Below are 18,663 nucleotides of genomic sequence, written 5' to 3'. Positions count from 1 at the left end.
CTCCGCCACGCCCACCAGCGCGCCGCCCCTCCCCCTGCCCCTCCCCTCCCCCCGGCTGCTGCTGCGGGCGGCCCCGCGCCCCGCGCCCCGCACCCCGCGCCCCGCACCCCGCGCCCCGCACCCCGCGCCCCGCGCCCGGCCAGTCCGCCGCGCGCCGCTGTCTCCCCCCAGCGGCCGTGGCGTGTCGCCGCGGGAGCCGGGCGGCGGGGGCGGCACGGCGCAGGCAAGCCCGCGGCTCCGCCCCGCGCCCCCCCCCCGCACGGCCGGCAGGGCCGCCCCCTCCGCGCCGCGCTCGGCTCAGACGGAGCAGCCGCCTCTGCAATGTCAGCAGCCGCAGCGGCGGCGACGCGAGCGGCAGCGGCTGGGGCCCCGCGGTAGCCGCCAGCGCGGCACGGCCCGGCGGGCGCGCACGGCGCGAGCCCGCGGCCACCTCGCTGCCTCCGGGGCGCTGCGGGCGGCTCTGCGCCCCCGGCGCGGGCTCGGACTCGGGGCCAGCCCGGCCACGGCCGCGCACAAAGGACCGCGGACAGCCGGCTGCGGGGGCTGCGCCCGGGGGCCCGGGAGACGGCCCGCCGCCCCGCGCCAGGCGGCCGGAGCCCGAGCCGGAGCCGGCCGCGTCCTATGACAGCGGCGACACCGCGGCCGGCGAGCGCGCGAGGTGCCCACGGGGCTGCGCCACGGCCGCCGGCGCCGGGGGTGGCTCGCGCCGCGCCCCGCTGAGCGCTCGCCCGCCCCCCGCCGCCCCGCGCGCCCCGCGCCCCCCGCGCCCCGGGGGCAGGAGCCGAGGGGAGCCCCCCGCCGGCGCCGAGCCTAAGATGGCCACGCTGCTCCGCAAAATCGGGCTCATCCGCCTGCACAACCGGGACACCGAGGACCCCAAGCACCACCACAACCACCGCGGCGGCGGCCAGCAGAGCGCGTCGCTGCGCGGCAAGGGCGGCGCCAAGAGCGGCGGCCACAAGCAGCCCCCGCCGCCGCCGCCGCCGCCGCAGCCGCCCCAGCCCCCCGGGGGCGCGGGCGACGCCAGCCCCGGGCCCGGCAAGGGCAAGGGCAAGCGCGCGGCGGAGCTGGCCCCGCGCGACAAGCCTCCGCAGCCGGGCGCGGGCGCGGCGGGGGCGGCGGGCGCCGGGGGCTCCCGGGAGCGGGCGGCGGGCGCCAGGGCGGGGCCGGGCCCGGCGGCAGCGGCGGCGGCGGCGGCGGCGGCGGCGGGGGGCGGCAGCCTGGTGCCCGCGGCGCGCCAGCAGCACTGCACGCAGGTGCGCAGCCGGCGGCTCATGAAGGAGCTGCAGGACATCGCGCGCCTCAGCGACCGCTTCATCTCCGTGGAGCTGGTGGACGAGAGCCTCTTCGACTGGAACGTGAAGCTGCACCAGGTGGACAAGGACTCGGTGCTGTGGCAGGACATGAAGGAGACCAACACCGAGTTCATCCTGCTCAACCTCACCTTCCCCGACAACTTCCCCTTCTCGCCGCCCTTCATGCGGGTGCTCAGCCCGCGCCTGGAGAACGGCTACGTGCTGGACGGCGGCGCCATCTGCATGGAGCTGCTCACGCCGCGCGGCTGGTCCAGCGCCTACACCGTGGAGGCCGTCATGCGCCAGTTCGCCGCCAGCCTGGTCAAGGGCCAGGTAAGGCGGGCGGGCGGGTGGGCGCGGGGGAGGGGCGCGGGGCCTGCGACCGGGCGACGCGCGGGCGCCTCCCCACCCCCACCCCCCACCCCACCCCCGCGGCCCCGGGGGCTCCGGGCTCCGCCGTGTCGGCCTCCGCGCTCGCGCTCCCGGGCCCGTCGACCCTGTGCTTTCCGGCCGGCTCTCCTGGCTGCCCCCACGCACACGCCGTCCGCTCCGTGTGCGCGGAACCCTCTCCGTCCTCCCACGCGCCCCGTCCCTCCACCCTCTGCCCTTTGCGGCCAGCTCCACGCCCGTCCACCCCTCTCTCTCCATCACTCGCTCCCTCTCTCCCTTTCCTCCTCCCCAGCCCCCTGCCCTCGCCTCTCCCATCCCCTCGTCCCCCTCATCTGCTCCTCCCTAGCTCGGCCCCCCATAGCCTCCCGACAGTGGAACTTTACAGGTACCCCAGGATCTGAATGCCCAAGCCAGTTTATCACACACACACGTGTGCCCATGCGCACGCACACACACACAAAGGTCTTCTCCCCAACATCTCAGGTGGGTGCTCTGCAGACACTCGGCCTGCTGGTGAATCTGCTCCCCGGCTCCGGCTCCGCTTTGCAGGCTCCTTCTGAGCATCATCTAGGGCAAAGGTGAAAACCGTGCTCTTGAGAAATTTCACTGGAGAAGCAGAGGTGTAGTTTGAGTGGTTCCTTAAGTGACAAGGCCAGACTCTGTCAAGGAAATGCCTGGCACCTGCTCCCTTGCAGAACCATCACCTCTGGTCCTGATCTCTCTCACATCGGTTTCTTCCCTGGGCTTCCTGGTGCCTCCAGGAGTTAAATCCTTTATCAGGGCTAAGGATTTTTAACTAAGTGCCGAGATGGGGGGTGGGGGGAACCTCAATGCCTGAGTCCTCTTGCCTATTACACCAGATGGCAGCTTTATCGAAAGAAACCCAGAGAACCTAGAGCAGAGAATGAATGGATCTTCTGAAATGTGTTCCCACCTCGCTGCAGACAGGGGCATGATGGTCTTATCTTTCCACACTGTGTGCTCTTGCTCATGCTCAGGTTGGTCGATATTGTCCTGAATCAATAGTAAACAGTTAATAAAATCATGTTTTATATGGATAGTCGTATGGAGAACCATTGTTTTGTTTAGAAGACCCTGCATGATCTCGATTTGATCATTCTGCAGCCGCATATCAGAAGCCATCAGTTCCCTGTCACCTGCCTCTGGCCCTTTCACTGCAGGATCTTTCACACCAGTCAAATCATGCTTGTTCTGCCAAGTTCACTAGAGGTGGAGCCCCTGGGATTCCACTCAGATAGCCTCCTAGCTCCAGTGGGGAAGGATTTCATTCTGGACCCAAGTCTGTTGTTACCAAGTAACGATCCTGCCAGTCCATCGTTTCTGGGATTTAGATTCCACTTATTCCTTGAGTTAGGAAAGGGATGGCTATGAGAGGTTCATTCCGAATTCTTTCCGTTCAGTGCTGGCTCTGATGTAAGGTGCCTGAGATTTAATAGAAGCCAGAGGAGTAGGCGCGGGGGATGGGGGGTTGGTGTCACTTTAGTTTATTTTTCATCAGGGTTTCTACAAATCATGTGGAAAAATATTCTGCAAAATGCCTTTGTTATCTGTTTCTTAAATCATTGGTAAACAGAAGTCTCTGGAACAGTTGCTTACCTTCTTTCGTTCTCCACAGTGAGATGACTTTGGGGATCAGGGGCAGAGGAACATCGTTTTGCCTCAGAGTCACAGAATCATGACATGTTAGGTTTGGAAGGGATCCTAGAGGTCCCTTGGGCCACAGCCTGCATCTTGAAAGATGCAGAAAAATAAAGATTTCAAGTGAGAAATGAGGAAGTTTCTTAAAAAGAGATACATCTTTGTAAATTTAAGTGGTTTCCATGTTTAAACTCATGCTGTGCATCATAGCTGCATGGACACCTGGGCGCTTCTCTTAAAATAAGCGGGTCCTTTGGCATATATTCCTTTCCTTCATAATTGAAATCGAGAGCCTAACACACAGTTTGCAAGTTAGAGACTCCAGCATCGAAAGTAATTATCAACATTTCTTTTTATTATTTTTAAAATCTCACTTAAGTGAACTCCGGGCCCTCCACCAGGCATACTGTATTATCTGTTCTGAATTCTAGTGTATAAAATATCTGCACTGAAGGCAAGAACACAGCAACTTATGAAAACACCAGTTCAATTTCTTTGCATTTTCTGTGCTGACTTCAACACCCAAAGGACACTGATGTGAGATACACATACACTCTAAAGAATGCAACGTAAGAATAAGAGAAATAAAATCATAATGTTTCAAGATCCTGTGCACAGAAAGATTCTAATAGTGTTTCGGGGACCTGAGCGTTATGTGCCTTTCCCTTGATGAAGTCCCTGCCTGCAGACTGCTCAGTGCACATATTGTAGTTACCAAATTATTTCCATAGTTAAAGGTAATAGGCTTTGGGAAAGGAATCAAAGTACCTGATTAGCTATTCAAAGAGAACCGGGACTGCTACCAAACCAATAATTAGTTTAAAAGAAAGAATCTAGTTCGGTTCCTCCATCTGTTGGCATTTCTTTTTTTAGGACTCGTTTTTCTTAAGCGACAAAGTTAAGACTTGTTTTCCTCTTGCATAACTGCTCAGCTTTACTTTCTGAATTGAGCATATACTAAGTTCATTTTGTTTCTATGCCTTCAGAGATATCGTAAAATACTTTTAAAGGTTTTACTGGTAATACTAACAAAAGATTTGTTTAACGGTTTTGTGCACAAAAAAAAAAGTTTGGGGTCATCACTTGATTTGATAAATGCGGTCATTTCATGAGAACTTTATCTGGCTGTTTGGCCATGCTGTCAAATCCCTTCTGTGATGCTTTATAGATTGTGGTTGTTTAAAATTAAATTAACATACATCGCTCATAAGATGTATTCTATGTAGAGGTAGTGAGAGACATGCCTGTTTATTGTCTATTACTAATCCTTCTCTTGACTCAGTGGAGACATTTTTGGTCATTCTTTTGGTTTTCTGCAATTGAATGAAAAATTCTCATACTTTTAAAATGAACCAGTGAAATGTTAAAACTTTAAACAATTGTTTATATCCTTTATCATTGACCAAACCGAAAGAAGAGGATCCATAATCCAGGGTAGGATTTTCAACGTTCAGAAGCTATAAGATGTTGGTCTGGAAGGTAAAGCCAGTTGTAGTGGGACCACAGTACTTGCACCTAGTAGGTAGCCCCACACACAGACCTCGTTTGCAGAGATTTCTGAGGACAGGCTCTGGAAGCCTAGGCTCACCAGCACTGGTGTTCGAGGGGCCTGCCGGGAAGATGCCGTGGAGCTCACTGTCTTACACACTGGGTTTGGAGCCTGTGATCATTGAGTGATTGGATAGAGACTCTCTAGTTGCAGCTGTTTGAGCACAAGGGTTCCAAAAAGTCATCTGAGGGGGCTCTAACTCAGAGTCCTGTTTTCACATCACTTTACCTCCTGAGTGTCCCCCTTTCAATTAGCTAGACGTTGCCAGGGGCAGGGAACCAGATGGCACTTGAAAGACTGTTCCTTACTCCTCCTCCGCTTCCTCGGAGCCAACCACACAGCGCAGGCCAGCAGGCACACCATGCTGCTGCTAACTGCACCTCGCTCTGTGCTGAGTCCCAGGCCAGCCAAGTAAGTACCGAGGCTGCTTCGCCATACTTGGTGCTACTGTTTCCGTGGTCTCTGTACAGGTGAGGGAACTGTAGCTCCACAGAGTCCGGTGAAATCAATACCTCTTGTTCTCATTCTAGCAGCGAGTGGCAAAGCTCCAGAACCCGAGCCACGGTAGTGAGGCCTGTCCAGAATGGCAGGGCCAACCCCTCAGGGGCCGCCCAAGCCATTGGCTGTCTCCAGGCAGTGGTCTGCTCCCGGTGACCCACATGATAACCATTCGTGTCCACAGAGAACAGGCACCCAGTCAGGCGTCAGCAGCAGAATGAGAACAGCAGGACTGACACACCTTCAGATGTTAGTTTTTGAACTACAAACTGGTAAGCGATTGCAGGACAATTATGTTTGCCTCCCAGAGTTAGTTTCTGGGCTCTTTGAATAAGGGAAGCTGACACGTGTTGTGGTCAGGGTGTGGGGGACGAGTAATGGGCTCTGCAAATCCACTGTTTGATGCTGCGGTGGGTCTCTGAGCTCGACCCTAGGACTTAAAGCGCTCTGCATCATGAGTGTCCCTCAGGATGGTGCATGCACACACATGCACATACACACAAATACAGTCTTCTTCAGGAAACTGCCAAAGGATGAGGCCTAGGAATAGCATTTTACTTATGACTAGAACTTCCTCAGGTCTTAACAGAAAAGGTGATGAAGATGACCAGCCCTTTGAATCCCAAAGTGTAGTGACTTCCAAGCCATTATAACAGGCACCTGCTTTGAAACCCTGTATTAGTCTGCTGGGGCTGCTGGATGGCTTGAACAACAGAAATGCACCGTCTCACAGTTCTGGAAGGCAAAGGTCTGAAATCAGGCGTCAGCAGGGTCAGGTTCCTGTGAGGCTGTGGGGGCGAATCTGTTCCCAGGCCGCCCGCTTTCCGTGGCTGAGAGAGACGGCTGTCTTCTTCCCGTGTCTTCATGTGCCCGTCCCTCTGTGCGTGTCCAGGTCCTAATTTCATAAGAGCACCAACCCTATTGGATTAGGACCCACCCTAACAACATCAGTTTAACTTGATTGCCTCGGTAAAGACCCTCTCTCCAAATACAGTCACATTCCGAGGCGCTGGCGATGAGGACGCCAGCCCAGGAATTGTGGAGGGTTTCAGCGCAGCCCAGAACCAAGCCCAAACAAGAATTTTGTAATTCAACCTGGCATCTCTAGAGGCTTCTGCTGGTTTGCAAGGGAACGTGAGTGGAGCCAACTCCTGTGAAGGTAGGACCACACTGAGGAGGGCCCAGGAGGGCCGACTGGGGTTAGAGTTGGTAGCCCTCGTAGAGGGAAGTGCTGGGGGATGCAGCACTTCGTAAACAGTGATAACCAGGGGTGAGTAAAGCCACGGGCTCACCGAGGAGAATGGGTTGGCAGGGAGTTCTTATGAGTCACTCTGTCATTTTGTCCTGTGCCGAGTGTAGGTGACAGAGATCATTGCCCACCCAGGATGACTCCGCAGCTTGAGGTGGCCATGTGCTTGACTGTTGGAAGAAAAAATAGCTTGTTCTGATATCAAGTAGGACGGCCAGGAGGACACAGACAGGACTCGGTATCCTAAAAATAGTCCCATGCCAAGTTGGCGGGCTCCCACGGCTCGCTCCCTGGCGAGTGCGCGCCGCCCATGGCTGATGGTACAGTTAATAATAGTAGTGACTTACTTTACCCTGAGTTGAGGACTTTAGAGAATCTGAATTTGTGAGACGGGATTGTGAATGCATTTTTGTTTCTTTTTCTGATGGATACGAAGGGAGGTAAGACGTTAAGGGACAGCATAGTTTTGAAGGTTTCATTTGTTCATGGAAACTGCCAGTAAGTTAGAACAATTCAAAGTTGGTTTTAAAGCTTGAGGCCCACAGTCCAGAGTTCTTCCCTTTCTCTTCCCTAAGAAGGGGTGTGTGTGAACCACTTTGGGGACCGCTAAGGAACCCGCCAAAATGGCTTTCATGGTTGGTTTGGTTTTTTTTTTTTAATACTTTTCTTTTTTTCTTTTTAAAGATTTTATTTATTCATGAGAGAGAGAGAGAGGCAGAGACATAGGCAGAGGGAGAAGCAGGCTCCCTGGGGTATCCCTATGTGGGGCTCCATCCTAGGACCCCGGGATCACACCCTGAGCCAAAGACAGACGTTCAGCCACTGAGCGACCCAGGCACTCTGGTTTTTGTTTTTTTGTTGTTTTTTTTTTTGTTGTTGTTGTTGTTTTAAGGATTTATTTATGATAGACATAGAGAGAGAGAGAGAGAGTCAGAGACACAGGAGGAGAGAGAAGCAGGCTCCATGCCAGGAGCCTGACGCGGGACTCCAGGATCGCGCCCTGGGCCAAAGGCAGGGGCTAAACCGCTGAGCCACCCAGGGATCCCCGGTTTGGTTTGGTTTTAAAGTGGCCACTAATAGCGGGTTCTTGGAGCCACATTTCAGATCTCGGGAAAGGGGGACCTTTGCTGGGATGATAAAGTAACGGGGAGGTGAGAAGGAAGGAGGGTGGCACATGTAACTTCTTTCCTCTGTGCCAGTGGTTCTCAGCACCCCTGGTAAGTTAAACACCCTGGAGGGTTTACATTATTCTAGTGCCAGGGCCCTACTCTCAGAGAGTCAGACTTCATAGGTCTAGGATCAGGCCCTTGGTATAGAGGCTTGGAAAAACTGCTGGGTGATTCTGATGTGTGGCCAGGGTTGACAGAGCCACCTTGGACCAGGAGTTGCTCGGCTTTTCCACGTATGCTTCACTACCAGCAGCCACAACAGGAGCTGCAGGTGGCTGTAGATATAATGGACTTCTTACCTCCCCTCCTCCTGCCTCAATGGACTCGCTGTCCTGTGTCAACCCTGGCGGATCCCCCTGGAAGCCCTCCTTTTGTAGAGGAGGCCATCAGAAAACCAAGTCCTTCCTCCTTGGATGGAGAGGGAGCGTGGGCCCTGGAAAAGGAAATGTGCTCAAGGGAGTTCATTGACCCACGAGACCCAGCTGTGAGGGCTCAGGTGCTCGGACTACGCAGAAAGAGCTAGTAGGAATTTCCCAGTTCCTATGGCACGGGTGGTGAGTGCCTACTATATGCTGGACACTTACTAGGCACACAGTGGTGCGTAAGACGTGCATAAAGTGCCTGCCACCAAGAAGTATCCGCGGGGGCAATGAGAAACCCATTCACACCTGTCTTTGGTGTGCAGGCAGACCTTGTGTGCTGTTTGGGTTTGGGCAAGTGCCCATTCGTTGAGTGTCTCTGGACTTGACAACTGGCAGTGGCTTGTGTGTGCAGTGGGGACTTGGGAGAGCCGGGGCTCCTGGGGTCCACAGGGTCTTCAAACCTTCTGCGTGATACTCGCAGAGGGAGCCATCTCCTTACCGGTGGATGGGACCCCAGCACAGGCTAGTCTGTGCTTCTAGATGTTGTCTTGTTGCCCACAAGTGGGAAAAGATCAGGCATTTCCCAAATACACAAAGGAGTGGTTGTAATGGCAAAAATGTTTCCAGTAACGTCCACGCTTCCCTACCAGGGAGTCAGCAAACTAAAACAAGGGTTACTTGTTTGCTAATTCTGCCTCTCATCACCCTGCATCCGTTGGCTGACTCACCCCTTCTTCCCGCACCCGGCGCTGAGGGTCTACAGTGACCGTGGGCCCTGCAGCCGCGTCGACCTCGGTGTCCCATGGCGCCCCTTCACCATTCTGTGTGTCATCCCTGGTCCTCCTCCTGGCCAGCTCCCTGGCCAGCCACTTTGGTGGGAGCCCAGGAGGGAGTAAGTGATGTAGGAGGACCCAGGGCCCCAGATTGAGAAAGTTGGGGGAGGAAGCCGACTTGGGACGGAACAGGTGGCAACGGATTGGAAGAGGAGGGCAGGGGGCTGTGGGGGAGGAGAGGAGTGACCTGGTGCACCCCTTTCCCACCAGCGGGCCTGGGCATGGTCAGGGAGCTGGAGAAACTGGGACTCTTCCCTTCGTGTTGCCCCACCTGCCTTTTCTTCACCTGCTCGCCTGCCTCCTTAGATGCTTGTCATCTCCTGCTTGCACTCCTCAGTGCTCCATCCAGTCTCTCTGTCCCCTTCCTGGCTCCTCCAAGACACAGACCCGACTCTCTCACATCCTTCATTATGACCTTTATGGAACACCCCTCAAACCTCAAGTGCTACCCACACATGGTGGCCCTCCTGCACCTGCCGTGGCCCCCATAGAGCTCTGTCCTGCACCATGAACCCCGACTCCAGCCCTCACTGGTCCTTTCTGTCCTTAGCTCATGGGCTGGCCCCCTCCCCAACATTCACTGGGTGAGGCCCAGCCGTCCTTGATGTCCCAACTCCTCTGCAAAAGGCCCTCTTCTGAACCACCTCACATTTTCTGGAAGACACTCATTTCTGTCCTGATCCTGTGACTGCATTTACATATTACGTCTGTATTGCCCCTCCCAATGCACGATGCCCGACACATCGTGTGTGCCAAATAAATTGTTGGTCATGCAACTTGCTTGTCAGAGCAGATACGCCGTTCCCTCCGCTGTGTCCCTGTTTGCAGTAGAAGACCGTGAATATGTTTCCGGCACTTACCATGGATGGGCTGCTGTGCAAAATGCTTTCTGTTGGCCATTTGATTAAATCCTTGCAACAGCCTGTGAGTCAAGTGCTGTTGTGATTCCCATTTCATGGAGGAGAAAACAGGCTGAATCTGTGCCCAAGGCAGATGGCTAGTGAAAAGCAAAGCTGAGTTGTCATCAGGCAGGTCAGTCAGTGCCAGAGCTACCAGGTTTCAGTGAGCTGGTGAGTTGGCAAGTGGAAGCCACCCCAGCCAAGGAGCCCCTGCAGTCTGGTTGTTCCTCATAGGTCCCTATGCACCTTAGTGACATCTCTGCAATGATACTGTGCTTGGTTTGGTACAACACTCAGGATTGATCCCCAAGAGAAGGGAGGGAAAACACAGCCATTGAATCTATGGAATTAGCAGCAAAGTTGGTCCAGATAAGCTCATTGTACATATTGTGTGAACTAGAAGAATGTTTTACATCTTTCAGAACCACAGGAGAAAGATAATTATTGTTGCTTTATTTTTTCTCTACACAAAAGGGGAAAGGCATTTTAAAATTTCTGAAAAACTAGAGAAAGAAATGCTTTTTTGAATATAATTGCTACATTGGTGAAACAACTCAGAGTGAAGAAATTACCACAGTAAAAATAATTCCTGTAAGATAAATACTCATTCTCATCACAATATTTGGCAAGCAGTTCTGAGATTTATTATTATCATTAAAAGTTCTTTGATGAGAAAGGTAAGGAAATACTATCTTAGAACGAATTAGATTACACTTCAAGCTGAAACATACTCAGCTCACTTGGGAATCAAAGGAAGAATTTCCAGAAAAATATTAAAGTGATGCTTTCTGTTTTTTGATCTTGAAAATCAGACATTTCCAAAAATCAGAATACAGAGTTACAGAATTGATTATATATTGGTTATGATAAAGAAGAGCTATTCCTGTTTTATAAATTTGGGCATGTTGTGCATATAATTATTCAAACAATTATTTTTGCCTTGCTGACACATATGAATTAGGGTGAATTTTCAGCTTCCCAGGAGACATCAGTCAGGAATTGGATGTGATTGTACAAAATACATATTAATTGCTGCAAAGATTAATCTGTATTGAGGTCTTTTTTCTTTTTTTAAGATTTTAAGATTTTATTTATTTATTCATGAGAGACACAGAGAGGGAGAGAGGCAGAGACACAGGCAGAGGGAGAAGCAGGCTCCATGCAGGGAGCCTGACATGGGACTTGATCCCTGGTCTCCAGGATCATGCCCTGGACCAAAGGTGGCGCTAAACCGCTGAGCCACCCTGGCTGCCCTGTATTGGGGTCTTTCAGGATAATGACAGACCCTGCTTCACTCTGCTTCCCAACCAGGGAAAAGCAGAAGTATTGCTAGGAAACTTGGAATTGAATTTGTTACAAGTTTAAATTAATTGTAACTAGTTGAATATACAACCCTTTAAAATGTAACTTTTAAAAGTCATCAAAGTAGGAAAATAATAATTTCATTAATCTCACTTTGTGCATGGGAGCCGTTTCTCAGGGAAGCTTCCCCTAGCGGTGCACTCAGGGGCAGATTACACTCCCCTGGGCTGGGAGCCCCCTGCAGTCCTGCCTGGGGGAAGCAGACCCCACTGGGATAGGGTTCTGGGGAAGTGCCCTCTGTCAGCCTGAAACTAGCACAGAGGAGCCGCCCAGAATGGCCCCCGCGACCCCACCCCTTACATATCTGTTCGGCTATTCTTTGATCGCCTGTACGATTGATGCTGTGAAACATCATAGTCTTAGCTCGTGGGAGACAGTCTTTCCAGCTATAGGATCAACCAGTGAACTTATACAGACCTTAAAGGAACTTATTATAATTCATAAATAAAACCAACCTAATAAAAAGTGAGTTTGAACTCTGCTGGATGGTCTAGGGTGATTTTTTTTTAAATGATTGTATTGAAAGGGAGATCCTGGCCTTTCCCTTTCCATGGCTAGGAAAAGATGGTAGTCTCTTATTGGTTACTCTCTCAGATCACTCAGAGAGGAGCCAGAGACCCCAAATCCCTTCCTGCCACCTCTGACTCCGATAAGGCCACCTCGAGCACTGCATGGCCCCGTGGCATGTGGGGAGGCCTGTGGACCCCTCCTCAGCATAATTTTTCTTTAATGCACAATATAAAATTTCAAAGGAAATCAATTACATTTAAATACATTTATCCCATTTTTTAAAGTGATGCACTGAAATAGGAAATTAAAGAGCATGTCTTTATTAACATATTTAATATTGAGATCTAGAGACAGGTCTGACAACTCCTCTAATTGCACACACTAATGGCATTTCAAGATATCCACACTAACAGTAATGTGATTTTCTTTTTTTTAAATCTGGTTTTCTGTTGGTGACAAAGGCGAGGCATTGCTAGCACTGCTGTGGTTTGTAACCTTCAATCATAATTAAATGACGTGCTGGATTGCGATTAGGAGGTGGTGAAAACAAAGTCATTTTTTTTTCCATCCAAGCTTATGCACCCCTGTAGCGCTGGAGATGGCCCCAGGTTAAGAACTCCAGATAGTGCATGGCTTTCAGTGTTGATGGCTGTCTTGGGAAAGCCCTAAAAGCTTATGCAGCTTATGGCCAGAACACTGGGATTGAGGTCCAACATATGCGTCCATTCTACCATCACCCAGTTGAGTGGAGTGGGGATAAAGCCATGGGCATCAAGGCAAGGGCAGGGCTCCCATACTGTACCTCCTCTCCAGCCTGCTTCGCTGCTGGGCAGGTAGCCACCTACTCAGCCTCAGGTGCCTCACCTGAAGATGAGAAGTGTAACTCCATTTCACAGGTAAATTGTGATGCCCAAAGGAAATGATGCACACAAGCGCCACACACACAGAGGAGGTGATCAGTAGCTGTTCCTTCTTTCAAAGAAGTAGAATATGTAGTGAAATAAACGCACAAGAGAAGTATCACCAAAGACCCAGAATTGGACTCACATTCAAATCCACTACATGCAGGGATCTGCTTTCATAACTGCTAGCATTTTGGGGCATTATTAACATCCAGTTGGCTCAAATTATTCCCACTTGCCCGTGATCTTACAGATAGTCACAAAAATCTCAGGATGGCCTGCTGCTGCTGCTCACTGTGGGCTCTTGTTATGGCATCTGTTGGCTTTCCATCCGGGGGTCGTCATGCTCCGTCAGGATGCTGGTTTCTGATCGTAACCGGACCGTTTATTATCCAAGCACAGATTTGAGAGCTGTTGCTCACCTTTGTGACTTTGCTCTCGTAAGAATCCTATTTGTTAGCAGTATCTTTAAATTAGCTCAATTTTCTAGGCTGCTGCTAAGTTACAAAGTTACACATGAGAATGTTGTAACTTAATATATTTATTTCATCATATTTCAGTGTACGCCCAATGTATTCCTTAACCATTAAATCTTGTTCAGATGCTATATTCATTATGGAATATGAGAAGGATGGGAACACTTTCAGGTTACCATTTTGTTTCAAGATGAAGACCTGGCTCAGAAACGAAACTTTAACATTTTGTAAAACGCTGTGGATGCCAGCAGTCGCCACGGGTCAGCTGGAGTGCCTCTGTACAGTGCAAAGAGAATTTCACTGTGGTCAGGCATCCTTTGGGTTTTCTAAAACATCTTCAGGAAAGGCCTTTCCTTTAGTGGAATTCAAGGGAAATCTAGTTGAAATGTTCAACCTGCAGGACTTGTTGCATTTTCTCAGAAGCATCCTGGGGCTGATATATGACATTGTGGCAGTTGGAGGCTAATCGACAGTGAACACCTGAGCCTGCCTCACATTCTCATTGCTCAATTAGGGCCCTGAGTGTGGGCCCCGAAACTATGGTAAGTCTTCCTGCATTTGGTAGGAGAGCACCTGGGTGTCTGTCTCCGGGATCCTTGCAACCCCCAAGACTGGTGGGTGGGAGCAACATTCTCACAAGGAGAGGACATGGCACACGGTTCGCTGACCCTCCAGGATTTATATGCTGTTTCCATTGCACTCTGATGATTTTCCATAGTTGAGTCATACTGAAATCTGAAACCCAACCTCTGAGGTCATGAGAGGCGTATTCTCTGCCCTGTGTTTCACAGCCTGCTGCGCACATCGGTCGAAGGAGGGGTGTTCTCTTGTACGTGAAAATCAGAGTCTGTAACATCTAAACTGGTGGATGGGCTTCAGTGGGTGTGGCCATAGTCACCACTTGCAGTGGGGACTGTCTTCAGTGTCATAGCCGGCAAACGGAAACAGTTCCACCCACCGTTGCTCACTCTGATTTTTCACATTTATATTTCTTTTTCTCTCCTGTCATGGAATCTTTTGGTTGAGATCATGTCAGTCGCCCTAAGAAAAATATTAAAGGACCTCCGTCCAAGCACCGTGGCCCCAACCACCCAGCACCAAGTCTCTCAGTACTTCGTGGTTCTGCCCTTGACGGGGCTGTAAGCTGCACGAGGGCAGGTGACACTGTTTAATCTTTAAGTCCTCTGGGAAAAAGGACAGGTGGTGCCACCTCAGAACCGGGTCTTGGTCAGCACCCAGCCGGGAAAGGGATTCCATCCCGGACATGGGAGCAGGTGGACGGAGGATGCAGACATCTCTAAGAGGCATGAGTGCAGGGGGAAAGGCGTGAGGGTTCCCCCAGCAGGTGCCGGTGGGGGGCAGTGTCTGGGGTGGGCTGGCGGGAGCAACACAGACCCCCATCCCAGGGCATTGTTGGCATTTAGCTTTACCATCTCCAGAGCACCTCCACAGGCATGGCTTTCTGGAGGTCCCAGACAGGGAGGGGTTCTGGCATGAAGACGACGACGATGGGCTGGCAGCCAGGAGGCACAAGGCAAGTGCCTGTTTTCTAGAGCTCCCGCTGGTAACGTGATGGAGCCAGACCACTGCTTCTCGAGTAGGAACTGAGGACTTAGAATTCCAAGGCACATCTTCTTCCCTCTATATGGTCTCATTTTTGTAGCATCATCAAGTGGGAAGTTGTCAAAGATTGAGAGACTCCCAATTTGAGAGGAGGTGTCCACTGTGAAGGGCCGGGCAGAAGCAGCTGGCGACAGGGCGTAGCGTGCACTCAGGACAGAATGGGCCTCATCCAGATTTCCTGTGGGGCTGCCCCCCAAGGTTCAATGGAAACTTCCACTCTGTGCTGTGAAATGAAGTTGCCCCAAAGGGTTCAGGGTAATGTGAGGTTCTCTGCAGCAGGGAAATGCTTCTGACATTTCCAGCCCCTAAACCCAGGAAAGGCTATGATTCTGTAGCGTGTTGGTTCTAGGAAGAATGCAGTGATGCTCACTGGTCTCAGGAGTCAGGCATTGTTTGAGTGACAAGAAGGAAGACTCTCTCTGTAGCCATCTTTCCTTTCAGAAGTAAGGCTCTCCACATCACCCAGTTATTGGCAGTCAACCATGTCCTGTCCTTTGTCATGTGATTTTTGTCTACATAGCTCCAGTGAATATTGCTCTGTGTGTACCCACTCTTCTTGTCCTCCATCTCCTGCCAGTCTCACTGATTTCCCAACTTTCTGTGATTCTTCAAAGTCACGATATTTATGAGAAGGTAGCATTTTAGAAAATACTTCAGAAAATTCTAGAAGGTATCACTCAGATTGGATAAATAAAACCTTCAAAACCTATTTCTTGCAAACCATGCACATGCGCCATATGTTAAACTTCTAACAGGGTAATTCAAAGAAAGTCTGGGGAAAGAATGCAGGTCTGGGAATGCCTGCGGAGACAGGGAAGAGCCACTTGGATGAAGAGGAGTGTGGTGTTTGCTGAGAGGGGGACCTCGGGTGGGACACCCTTCCATACCTCCATTTTGGTGACGACTTAAGAGGTTGTTGGCTTGTGGTGTGGCCACTACCCACCCCCTCCCATCCTGCATAGGCCTCAGGCCCCTGTCAGCCACAAGGGACCAGGAGCTGGGCCTTGATCCAAAGACTTCCTAAAGCCCAGGCTTAAGCTTAGCATTTGTGCTATGAGTTTAAACCAAAGGTTTTTGTCCAGAATATTCTAAGGTTGTTTTTTGTTTTTGTAATTTATAGAATCACATAATTAAGCAGGGTTGGGAGAAGTAGACATAGTGAATGTGCTCACCAGTAAACAAAGCTTTCAGTGACATTTATTGAGCTCTGATAACATTGGCATTTCTTTACCATTTAAAGCAAATTCTGCAAGAGATTTAAAATCCTGAACCAGACAGAATCCCAAAATTCCAAGGTCAGACTGGTGAGTTGTTACCCATCAATGGCAAAGAAATGAGAAACAGCTTCCAGTCCGTTACAGTAGAACTTTCCAGCACACATGTTCTTTGTCTGGTCTTCATCAGAAGTAGTGGAGTTCTCTATCACATACATGAGGGGTCTTGGCCACTGCTGGCCACTCTGTTCAGGTAGAGCTGGACCGGAGCAGTTGTGTGGAGGTCGTGGGGAAAACTGAGGTCAGCCCTCCACCTGCCAGCCCTCCTCCACGATGCTCCGGGGGCACCCTCGTGACAGCTGCGGATCCAGACAGGCCGCCGCTGCCCAGGGCTCTTTGGTGGGGTGCACAGTGACACTGAGTATGCACACAGGCCTCAGGTTCCCCCTCTCCCCCCCCACACTTTGGATTTTAAATGCCTCAATGACCTTTGCAAGGTAGATGCTTTTGGACTTGGGTGCGGCTGTTGCCGCTCTGGATATTTTCACCAGGGGCCATGAGAGCCATTGAGAGCTCTGAAGGGCCACCTCTGCTGGTGCCTGAGGACAAGCCACCCCTGTGATGGATTAATAATGTCGTCCTCGGCCTGGCCCATGAGGACCAAGGCCAGAGTCAGGCACTTACTACATGTGATGCTGCCTTAGTTTCTTAGGCTCTTCTTAACACGTACTCACCCTGGAATTTCAGAGCAAGGTGAGGTATCAGGCGATCTGAGATTATATCTCAAGAGGAGCAAGACTTTAATTTCCTAACAGAAAACCAGGAAATTAGCAAAATAGAACTCACCACATTGCTGCCCCACACCTGGCTGTTCTCCACCTTGGCCTCCACTGCCCTGAAGGAAGAGAGGAGCTTGGGAACCCCTGGAGACCCTGCACTCCCAGCTCTGTGGGGTCCCCTGTGCCTCTCCAAGCACCTCCCCAGCCCCCAGGACCCAGGACCCCACAGTTCCGACTCTGGGTGCAGAGGGAGGAGGCCACAGCTGGAGCACGGGAGCCAGCTCACATCCTACGTGGGAATCAGCACAGTCTCCGCCCCAGCTCCCCCTGGACATGGCACCCACTCGTCCTTCCAGTCACCCCCCTCAGGCTTCAGGAAAATGGAATCTTGACTCATCCTTTCCCCAACTTCAAACTTCCTTTTTCCTCCTGTGCAGAGCACTTATCTAATCCGCCTTTGTGTTTATCACCTCCCCGCTCACTACCAGCTGTCACCCTCTGCTGCTCAGGCCCTGGTATAGCTGGCCCTTTGCTTCCTATCCTCCCCTCTGCTCCTTCGTCCTCCACTCTACTCCCCCATCATCCCCTCTGCTGCTCTATCCTCCCCTCCGCTCCCCCATCCTCTCCTCCACTCCCCCATCTTCCCCTCGGCTCCCCCATCCTCTCCTCCACTCCCATCCTCCCCTCTGCTCCCTCGTCCTTCTCTCTATTCCCCCATCCTCCCCTCTGCTCCCCTGTCCTCCCCATCACTCCCCATTCTCCCTGCTACCCCATCCTCCCCGCTGCTCCTCTGCCCTCCCCGTTGCTCCTCCATCCTCCTCTCTGGTCCCTCATCATCCCTTCCACTCTCCATCCTTCCCACTGCTCCTCTGTCCTCCCTGCTGCCCCCTTGTCCTCCCCTCCGCTCCCCCATCCTCTCTTTCCCTTCAGCTCTGCACCTCCTCTTCACACACTGGAACCAGAGTCACTTGGCATCGTGGGAAGACTCAGTGAGCTGCCCCAGGAGGAATTTGGCTTCCCCTTTAGCACCCCAAGGCCAGGTCTCCTCTTGGAATCACAGATCTATGCAGGCCCATCTCTACCCACATCCTCCATGCAGCCTCTGGCTCTCCCCACTGCTCTCCTCGTGGCCTGAGCTCCAGCTGAGTAGCTCCCTTCCCTGTGCAAACCCCAGAGCAGTCTGCTCCCTGCTTGCTGGATGCCTGCTTCCTCCAGCTATCCCTGCTGTCTCCCTGCCTGCACAACTGGATGCTCCCCATGGGGCAGCTGCTCCCATAAATGGAGCACCACATCCCCACAGGGGAGTATCTCCCCACAGGAGGAGCAGCTCCCCATAAGAGCACCTCTCCATAGGGGAGCACGTCCCCATAGGAGCGTTTTGGTGGGGCTCCCAGGAGACACAGGGAGCCCAGGGAGATGGCTTAGCCCTGCAGCTGGTAGTCACTCCACAGCTATTGTAGGAAGACTGAGGTGATGACCTTCAGGTACCGCAGGATCATGAATCATCAAAGGAAGATTACGGGTGTGGAGCGCACTGTAATTGCAGTGTCGGGAAAGTGGACATTTTTAGCAACAAAACGACACTCAATCAAAAGGCGTTTGCTGGTTGACACCAAGTACCAAAATAATTTCGCCTCCAGCGCCATGTGCATCCCACATGATTTGAGTTTTCTTTTCTTCTCTCAACACCAGATTTACTGGTCATGGTGTTTCAGGAAACGAGAATTGGTTTTATTGTTTTTGTTTTTAGTCATATGCTCTCGAAATGTCATCATCCTACTTGCCAGAAAACACACAAGGCAGATGCCTGACAGAGGCCAGGATCTGGACTGCGAGAGGGACCCTGCTCCCTGTGCCCAGCTCATCCGTCCTATTCCTGGGGCTGTTTTGTCTG

General features: G+C 52.0%; 1 protein-coding gene across 1 annotated transcript in view; it reads left to right on the top strand.

Moving 5' to 3' along the window:
• Positions 1-282: 282 nt before the first annotated feature.
• UBE2QL1 (ubiquitin conjugating enzyme E2 Q family like 1) overlaps positions 283-18,663 on the top strand; it is a 41,484-nt gene continuing 23,103 nt past the window's right edge. The window contains exon 1 of the mRNA XM_025451298.3: positions 283-1,628. Coding sequence (XP_025307083.1) covers positions 816-1,628 — 813 coding nt within the window. The 5' untranslated portion in view covers positions 283-815. The remainder of the gene's footprint in view (positions 1,629-18,663) is intronic.

The sequence above is a fragment of the Canis lupus genome, chromosome 34 (genome assembly GCF_003254725.2).
Source record: "Canis lupus dingo isolate Sandy chromosome 34, ASM325472v2, whole genome shotgun sequence".
Classification (NCBI taxonomy): domain Eukaryota; kingdom Metazoa; phylum Chordata; class Mammalia; order Carnivora; family Canidae; genus Canis; species Canis lupus.
Note: the sequence above shows the minus strand (reverse complement) of the source record. Positions and strands in the feature narration are given on the sequence as shown.